General features: G+C 43.8%; 1 protein-coding gene across 1 annotated transcript in view; it reads left to right on the plus strand.

Moving 5' to 3' along the window:
- LOC137348069 (sodium channel protein type 4 subunit alpha-like) overlaps window positions 1-7145 on the plus strand; it is a 178158-nt gene extending 171013 nt beyond the window's left edge. The window contains exons 25-26 of the mRNA XM_068013220.1: window positions 1285-1555; window positions 5755-7145. Of these exons, the coding sequence (XP_067869321.1) occupies window positions 1285-1555; window positions 5755-7145 (1662 nt within the window). The remainder of the gene's footprint in view (window positions 1-1284; window positions 1556-5754) is intronic.
- The last annotated feature ends 2837 nt before the right edge of the window (window positions 7146-9982 follow it).

Here is a 9982-nt window from a genome sequence, read left to right on the forward strand (position 1 = left end):
GACAACATACATGCTAAACAGTGGAAGCAGCATGCTTTAGGCAGAGCAATGCAATCCCGCAACCAACGGCTCAGATCTAAGCTCTGCAGTCCTGCCACATCCAGTCGTGAATGGTAATGCCACAATTAAACAATTAAAGGGAGGAGGAGGCTCCACAAACATGCTGTAGTGTTTTCAACCATCTTCAGCCAGAAGTGTCGAGTGGATGATCCAACTTGGTCTCCTCCTGAGGTCCCCAGCGTCTCCTGTGGAGCTGCAGGTCTGTTGCTGTTGCTGCTGCTAGTCACCTTGGTCCTGATCTGAAGTTGAAATGAACACAGTGTTAGCGATACCAATGCTGATCTGATAGATCAGAACTCCAAACTGTAGATTGGATGTACAAACCTTCAAAGCTTAGATGACATCTTCAAAATTGCAAAAATAACCTCCTAAGTTGTCAATGTAACCTCTCAGCAAAAGTACTGTGAACAAAGCCTTTCACACAAGCAGGGAAGAAAGCAGCTGTGAGGTCATAGAGTTGATGTGGCACAGAAGGGGGTGATTCAGCCCATTGAGTCCATGCAGGTGTCAGTACTTATTGCCATTTTTCCCTGTCATGTCTTCAATCCCTTCAAATGCCATTTTGTTCTCACCTTCCTTTCCCTGGCCAGTTCCAGGATGCTCAGGAAACACATGGGCCCACAGTTAATTTGCAGAAGTCATGGTAATATTGCTGTAATTGAACGATTAACATGTTGAAATTGACAGCCATCCTCTCCCGAGTGGGTTGCGTGCATGGAGCCTAATGTGCTGAATTATGTGCGGAAGTTGGCAAGTCAAAACCGGCGTCCTGAAGTAGTTGCATTTTTCAGGACTTAACCACCCACCCACACCCAAACCCATGTGCTCACCTATGTTAAAATTCCACTCAATGAGTAAGAGTACGAGAGTGTGCAATGAGTTTGATTTTAATATATTGAAGAGGAAGCAAGGATGTAGCAGAGACTGTATTTGCAGTTTACGAGCAATGAAGAGAGGACAGTTCAGAGAATCAGTGGCAATACTAATGAGATATGGAGCATGTTTGATGGGTCAAATATTCTATTCTGATAGTTTAGACATTAAACTTTGATTGGTCAGGCTCTTCATGTATTGAGCCAATGAATTCTATAGAATTGTTCAAAACAATCTATCTCTTCTCCTGCCATGCATAAATGTTGGTCAGACCTAATAGGAAAAATATAACCAATGTCAAGTATTTATACCATGGCAACTCATTTCCTTTTCTTTCCTACCCTCCCCCAGAATAAATTCCAAGGAGTGTTCTTTGATTTTGTCACTAAGCAAGCCTTTGATATCTTCATCATGATTCTCATCTGCCTCAACATGGTGACTATGATGGTAGAAACAGACGACCAAAGTGAAGAAAAAAATAACATTCTTTACTGGATCAACATGGTGTTTATTATTGTATTTACCGGTGAATGTGTGCTCAAGATCATCGCTCTAAGATACTATTACTTCACCATTGGCTGGAACATTTTTGATTTTGTTGTGGTGATTCTATCTGTTGTGGGTAAGTCAGAAGCTGAGATTCATTTTTAAAAAATTGTTTTTATGAGTTTTTCCCTCAAGTAATTGCTATCAAATGACGTGGAAATGGAATGATTTTAAATTAAGGCCCCCAGTGTTTGCGTCAAGCACTCCTAGATCAGGTACAATGATGCTCCCTTACTCTGCCCCAATAACCCCAACCTCCAAAGAGCAACACAAACTGTATCAGTGTGACATGTTTCCAGCATGGCGCCAGCAACTAAATTGGAACAGTTCAAACTAAATCCATAGACAGTCAACAGAAGCCTTTCATTTAGATTCTAGACATGAAAGGTCAGAATCTAACTCACTGCACCCTCCAATACCTCTTATAACTTGACTTTCTAGATACTTTATGAGGACTATACACAATTCTGAGGCTGTTTTTAGTTCTTAATGTTTGTGATATCATCAGTGTTTGTGATGATGTGGTGGTCCAGTGCCACACTGGAGTTCCATACGGTAGTTGGAGTGGTGGAATATGACTGTTCATCAATAATTCCCACCACACTGAGGTATCACAGCTAGTAATAGTCAAAAATCAGCTTTATGTTAGATTTGAAAGGTTAATTTTACTACTTGTAACCCAACGTTGTAGGATAGATTTTCCAACTGATTCTGCCTGGGTAGCAGCTTATTATATTAATGGGTGTGAATTCTGTAACTAATCAGAAAAGATGGATGGAGACATCTGCTGTGAGACTTGCATCCACTTAGTGTCCCTCCAATTTTGCAGACTTGTCTTTACTCTAGAAGTTCCTGTCAGTGTGCAGCAAATTATGGGGCGAATTTTACCTGGTCCCCCGACGTCAGGGGGGCCAGGAAAATGCCTCCAGGAGAGGCCCACCATGGGCCTCAATGCTGGAAAGGCCTGGCCCCATATTGCCGGTGGCAGCAAGACCTCATGCCCCCCGCCCCCCCACCACTCGGTGGCAGGAGCAGGATTTAATTATGTTAATTAGAATTACTGAATTAATGACTTACCTGCACCCACTGGCCGTCCGCTATGATGTTCCAGTCAGTTGCCTGCGCTCCTATCTGGAGATACGATGCGGAGCACAGATGGGGAGGGGGGACGAGGTAGGTTTCCAGGGCTGGTGGGAGGGAGCGGGGTGAAACCTTTTTGATTGAGCTAGGAGGTGGTGGGATGAGGTAAAGGTCATAGTTTATTAACTTTGGGGGGGGAAAGTCTGGATCGCAAGGTAAGTTCTTTTTGGGGAGAGGGAAAGTAATAAATTGTTCAGTCAAGGGGGCGGGGCATGTGGGAGAGGGGCTTGAAACTTTTGTTACATTTTTTACTTCACATTTATAATGTACATAATTTAAAAAATTATGGTAAATGCAGGAAGGATGTTCCCGATGGTGGGGGAGACCTGAACCAGGGGTCATAGTCTAAGGATACGGGGTAAACCTTTCAGGACGGAGATGAGGAGAAGTTTCTTCACCCAGAGAATGGTGAACCTGTGGAATTCGCTACCACAGAAAGCAGTTGAGGCCAAAACACTATGTTTTCAAGAAGGAGTTAGATAGAGCTCTTGGGTCTAAAGGGATCAAAGGATATGGGGTGAAAGCGGGAACAGGTTACTGAGTTGGATGATCAGCCATGATCATAATGAATGGCGGAGCAGGCTCGAAGGGCCGAATGGTCTACTCCTGCTTCTATTTTCTATGTTTCTAAAAATTCTAATTCAATGGAAGGGCTTGAAGCCCTTTACAAATGTTGCCAGCACCTGTGCAGTGGCGTGAGCGCCATTTCCGGGGATGAAGCACCTGCCCCTCCATGTCATCGGGGGTGCAGTCCCATGGCCATGTAAATGAGCTGCCACGTATAATATTGCGGCGGCTCTGCAGAGTAAAACCCGCACATGCGGGCCGCCATATTTTACGCTTAATCCAACCAATTACATTAATGTTTATGTAATTTCCTGGCAAATCAGAATACTTCTCCTTCATGTATTTGTCCATATAAAATGGACACCCAGGCTGCTAGAGTATGTGCCATAGTAAGATGTGTTAGGCGAGAAGCCCCATTCATCGGCCGGAAAGTCGGTGGCAAGTCCGTCTGCGCTGGGCCTGAGGAGCCAGACTGGGATTATTCGCTCCCCAGGCTTTTAATTGGTCTTGGGTGGGACTTCCACCTCCTTGAGCTATTTCTGAGCCGTTATCCTGTTTTTTTTTTTTGCTTCCATTTAGTTAATCAGGAGACTTTGTAGCAAATGTTCTGGCCCTGCTGTTTTCTTTGGTATATCCATCAAAGCCCAATAGGAATCCCCTCTTCATAGATGAAGAGAAATTGAGGGATGTCAAGTGGTCAGACTGCACCAGAGATCAACTTTGTCCACTGATTATATCCTCTCATGCACCTCAGAGGTGAACCTTCCTCGCAATGACCATGCAGAACTGGCTGTCCAAGGCTCCAGGTCAGCAGGCAGCCAAGTATAGAGATGTGCCATCTGCTGCAAGGCCACCTGTAGCAAACATGCAACATGGATATGGCAATTCCAATGGCTGCAACGGTCTGCCTCACATTCTCTTTCACTGCCTCCTTCGAGGTATGTTGCAGTTCTAACCTATAGGGAGGTTCCCTGGAGTGAAAAGGAGGAACACAGTCCTTGTTGCCATCTCATTCTGTACCAGTTCACCAACTGTTAAACAGGGGAGGAGTGGCTTGGATTATCACACATATAAAAGACAGAGGCTGGAATTCTACGCCCCCCAAATGAACAGGCTGGTGGTGGGTGGGGTGGGGGGGGCTGTAAAATTGAGTGGGAGGCAGGGGGGCCATTTCCAATCCCCTCCCGCCTCCGCTGCAATTTTACATTGGGCGGCGGCAGGAAACGCCCCGCCTGCCCCAGGCCAACCAAGGCCCTTAAGTGGCCTTAAGGACCTCCACCCACTGCAGGTATTTTACCCTTGGCTGGTGGGCGGTTGAGGCCTCAAAAACCCTGCTTGGTGAAACCAGACAGCATTCTTGTGGGTTGATGGGGGACCTTGAAGTCCCAACCACCCCCAATGTACAAAATTCCCCCTGCCCCCTTAACAAATCCTCCTTGCCTTGCTGGGTCCTGACCAATTGTCCTTGGCGAGGCCCTAAAAACTTACCTTAGTTCCGGGGCCATCCTTCATCTTGCTTCCGATGACTGGGTGTAGACCCAGCAGTGACCACCACTCCCGGTCATGTTCAGTTTAGTTTAGTTTAGTTTAGAGATACAGCACTGAAACAGGCCCTTCGGCCCACCGAGTCTGTGCCGACCATCAACCACCCATTTATACTAATCCTACACTAATCCCATATTCCTACCGCATCCCCACCTGTCCCTATATTTCCCTACCACCTACCTATACTAGGGGCAATTTATAATGGCCAATTAACCTATCAACCTGTAAGTCTTTTGGCATGTGGGAGGAAACCGGAGCACCCGGAGGAAACCCAGGATGCTGCTGGGACTAAGAGCTACCGGCCCGCTAATTGGCCAGCGGCTCCATTAGGTGGAATTTCCTGCCTCAAGGAAGTGGAAGTCCCGCCTAAGACCAATTAAAAGCCTGGGGAGTGAATAATCCCGGTCTGGCTCCTCAGGCCCAGCGCAAACAGGCTTGCCACCGACTTTCCAGCCGGTGGATGGGACCTGTCACCCAATGAAAAATTCCGGCTATAAAATGCTGAGAATATAAAGCAGGTCAGTCTGCATCTGAGAAGAGGTGAGACCAAAAGGAAATGGGAAATAGGAAGACAAGTTAATGTTTCAGGTGTAGACCCATTGTCAGAACACAGTGCGACCATTTTCTGCATTTTATATTGTGCAGTGCATCTAGAAGCAATCGGGTAGTTATCGTCTTTGTGCGATACTGACTTCAATGGAATTAAAACTGGGCTGCCAAGTCGTTATACCTCCCAATTTACCTTATTGCACAGTTGAAATCTACCTAAACATTTATTTTGACAGATCAATGTAAAAAATAAATGGTAAATAGAAACTGAAAATATTGGAAATGCATAGAGTCAGTCAGCATCTGAAAGAGAGCGACCTAATATTTCAGTGAGAGCTGACAAATTAATGCGTCTTTCTCTTTCATGTTGACCAGTCCACTGTACTTTTCATTTTTATTTCAGGTTGCTGCTATTTGCAATTAATCTTTGCAGCTCAAATAAGTATTCATTTCACTCCTTTTTATTTCTTTCAGGTATTATGTTGGCGGATATAATAGAGAATTACTTTGTATCACCTACCCTGTTCAGAGTTATTAGATTAGCCAGGATTGGCCGTGTCCTTCGACTTATCAGAGGAGCTAAAGGGATTCGAACTCTCTTGTTTGCCTTGATGATGTCACTTCCTGCCTTATTCAACATTGGCCTTTTACTCTTTCTAGTTATGTTCATCTATTCCATATTTGGAATGTCCAATTTTGCGTATGTGAAAAAAGAAGCAGGTATTGATGACATATTCAATTTTGAAACGTTTGGCAACAGCATGATTTGCCTGTTTCAGATCACCACCTCAGCTGGCTGGGATGGTCTCCTCTTGCCAATTATGAACAGCGGCCCTCCTGATTGTGATCCCGACATAGCTAATCCAGGTACCGATGTAAAGGGGAATTGTGGGAATCCACTAGTGGGAGTAGTCTTTTTTGTCAGCTACATCATCATTTCCTTTCTGATTGTGGTGAACATGTACATCGCCATCATATTGGAGAACTTCAATGTGGCTACTGAGGAAAGCGCTGAACCACTTTGCGAGGATGACTTTGAAATGTTCTATGAAGTCTGGGAGAAGTTCGATCCAGAAGCCACACAGTTTGTTGAGTACTCTAGAATGTCTGACTTTGTCGATACGTTGCAAGAGCCATTGCGGATTGCTAAACCAAATAAAATCAAGCTGATTACCATGGACCTACCAATGGTGTCGGGTGACAAAATCCACTGTCTGGATATACTCTTTGCATTGACTAAGGAGGTGTTGGGTGAATCTGGAGAGATGGATGCTCTCAAAGAGTCAATGGAGGAGAAGTTCATGGCTGCCAATCCTTCCAAGGTCTCGCATGAACCCATAACCACCACTCTTCGACGAAGGCAAGAGGAGGTTTGTGCAATCAAAATTCAACGAGCTTTCCGGCGTCACCTGCTGAAACGCTCCATCAAACATGCATCCTACTTGTACCGCCATAGTGTAACAGATGCAATTCTACCTGACGAAGAGGTTCCAGAGAAAGAAGGATTACTTGCTACTCGAATGAGTCAAAACTATGGTAAATATCAACCTGACAAAGAAAGTGCACCACCCTTAGCTCTTGAAGAAGCAACAACTCCTTTAGAAGAAGCAACAACTCCTATAGAAGAAGCAACAACTCCTATAGAAGAAGCAGCATCTCCCGTAGAAGCACCAGCAAGTCCCACAAACGCAGTAACAACTCATCTGGAAGCGGCAGTAACCCCTCTAGAAGCGGCAGTAACCCCTCTAGAAGCGGCAGTAACCCCTCTAGAAGCAGCAGTAACCCCTCTAGAAGCAGCAGTAACTGCAGCCGAACCAGTAGACTGGATTTCTGAAACAAAGGGTATTAGAGAGTCAATTGTATAATTGGGGTTGAAAATGCTTGTCAGGAGCCAAGCTTATGAAACAGAGCACAAGGTGCCAAAGTGTACAGCACTAGTGCCTTCAAGAATGTTACTTTGTGTCTAGTTTTTTAGCACTGAGATTCCAGTCTACAAGTGGGAAGTGCATTGTGCAACTGATCTTTGCAGTATAAGCTGGGAGGACCCACAGTACGGTTACAATCCTTGAGCCAGAGAAAAATAATATCTTTTAAAAAGAATCTCTCCAAAATTCTTGACTGTAATCGACACTATGACAAAAGTGCTTAGCTGCAACTCAAATATGCATCTCTCCAGTGTCACGACTTGTTTTGTGTATATGAGAGTAACATTGACTGTTGCTGTCTGTTAGAGAAGTTTTTGAACCATATACTTTTCTTCAGGAAAATGTGGTTGATCCTTGTACAGTGAAGGGATTTATATCAGATATGCTGCATTTAATTAATGCTGAAGGACATCCAGGGTTGTCTTTTGATAGTTACAGAAACAAAAACAGTATCACACGGTAGGTTAGTTCAGTTTCACTTCAAATCTGTACAACGTAAAAATGCTTTTAGCTCTTTCAATACTGTGCTTTTACTAATCTAATAAATGACACTTGTCTAAAATGTATGCAGCATTCAAATTATCGCTGGAGATGAACTTTCATTACAATACTTATTTTGTACAATACAATTTAAAAATAAAAGCCACCTACTTAATTATTGTGTTGTAATCTTTTTGAAATCCAGCTGTTCAGATACTATTTTAAATATAATACTTTTCATGTGCTGTAAGGCACCAAAGTAGAATGGCATTCAATGAGTGTCCCAATTACTGTTATTCCTCTGGTGTAAATGCAGTAGACAGTGAGACTTTCAATTGCTGTTTATAGTCTGTGTGGCCCAATATGGTGAGTGAGTGTTTCGGGGTAGATATAGTTACGGCTGTAGTGATTTCTGGCATCACCATGCATATTTGCAAAATCTTGAGTCCTTCCTTCCCTCCCCAAAGTGCCCCAATAGTGGGATCGATCACGCAAGGTGAAGTAACAAATTCTGTTGCTACTGCGCAGGGCGGCACAGTGGCGCAGTGGTTAGCACCGCAGCCTCACAGCTCCAGGGACCCGGGTTCGATTCCGGGTACTGCCTGTGTGGAGTTTGCAAGTTCTCCATGTGTCTGCGTGGGTTTTCTCCGGGTGCTCCGGTTTCCTCCCACAAGCCAAAAGACTTGCAGGTTGATAGGTAAATTGGCCATTATAAATTGTCACTAGTATAGGTAGGTGGTAGGGAAATATAGGGACAGGTGGGGATGTTTGGTAGGAATATGGGATTAGTGTAGGATTAGTATAAATGGGTGGTTGATGTTCGGCACAGACTCGGTGGGCCGAAGGGCCTGTTTCAGTGCTGTATCTCTAATCTAAAATCTACTCTGAACCAATAACAATGCAATCCTTCTCTTCAACTGTCATAAAACATTGATTTATAACCAGATTGATTATTGTGATTGATGAATTTGCATATGTTGATTCATTAACACTTCATTTTCAATCATTGGATCGTTCAGAACAACCTTGAATACTCTATAAGTGAACATAGTAAAGCAGATTTGCACAGCGGTGTTAGATGTGGATCCTGGACAGCATCGCAGACCTTTGCACTTTCAACATGCAGTGCTTTGAGACTTTGGCTTGAAGGTTGGCACTGGAGAATGCTCGAACACAGATTTGGTGAATCGAGCAGTTTTGGGAGTCTTCCTGCTTTTCTTGGTAGTGCTGTTTAAACGTCAGGATATCCCAGCAAAACTGGGACAGCTGAGGGGCATGTAGCACTCCCAGCCCAAGAGAAAATGTTTATATGTTTATGTTGCTAAGGATAGGAAAAGACCCGCAGGCTCTTATTTACTCCCCTCCCACGTTTGGCTGATTTCAGACCCATGCTCCAACCATCTCTTTCCCCATCTTCTTGGGTAGGTAATAAACTAGACACCTGTAGCTAATTCAGGAATCCTCTGTTAAAAATTCCTCTCCGTCCTCTCATGGGTAATCAAGCAAGCCCAGGCACTCCCAGATCTACACAGTTTTCCAGATTATTTTACTCTTACCTTCCATATACCATGATCACCTCATTCTTCAGAAATCCATCTTTCTTGAAGGACTAAGGAATCTAGTCTACACTACTGCCACTGGAATCTTGTTCCACAATTTACTCAACTTCTGGGAAAAAATAAACATTGAACCTCAAGCCCTACTTCCTCAGTTTGCATGGAACACCTAGTTCTAGTTCACCCCATCACCTTGCATCATGTCTACAATCTGAAAAAGCATAAATATCTGGATTTACATATAGGAACAGGAATAGGCCATTCAGCCCTTCAAGGCTGCTCCATCATTCGATTAGACCATAGTTGATCTGTACCTCAATACATTTTTGTCCTACCTTTGGTCCATATTCTTGATACCTGTACCTAGCAAAAATCTATCAATCTCAAACTTGAAAGCTCCAATTGTCCTAGCATCCACAGCCGTTTGGAGAGAGTGTTCCAGATTTCCACTACCTTTTGTGTGACAAAGTGGTTGCTAATTTCACTCCTAAATGGCCTAGCTTTAGTTTTGGCATTATGTCCGTTTGTTCTTGATTCCCCCACTAGCGTAAATTATTTCTCCATATCTACCCTATCAAATCCTTTTAACATTGTAAAACACCTCTCAACCCTCTATACACAAAGGAATACAAGCTAATTTTATGCAACCTGTCCTCACAATTTAACTCTCTAAGCTTCAATATCATTCTGATAAATCTGTGCTACACCTGAGAGCCTCTGATCTTTTACTAGTTTATTGCT

Source organism: Heterodontus francisci, chromosome 33 (genome assembly GCF_036365525.1).
Source record: "Heterodontus francisci isolate sHetFra1 chromosome 33, sHetFra1.hap1, whole genome shotgun sequence".
Lineage (NCBI taxonomy): Eukaryota > Metazoa > Chordata > Chondrichthyes > Heterodontiformes > Heterodontidae > Heterodontus > Heterodontus francisci.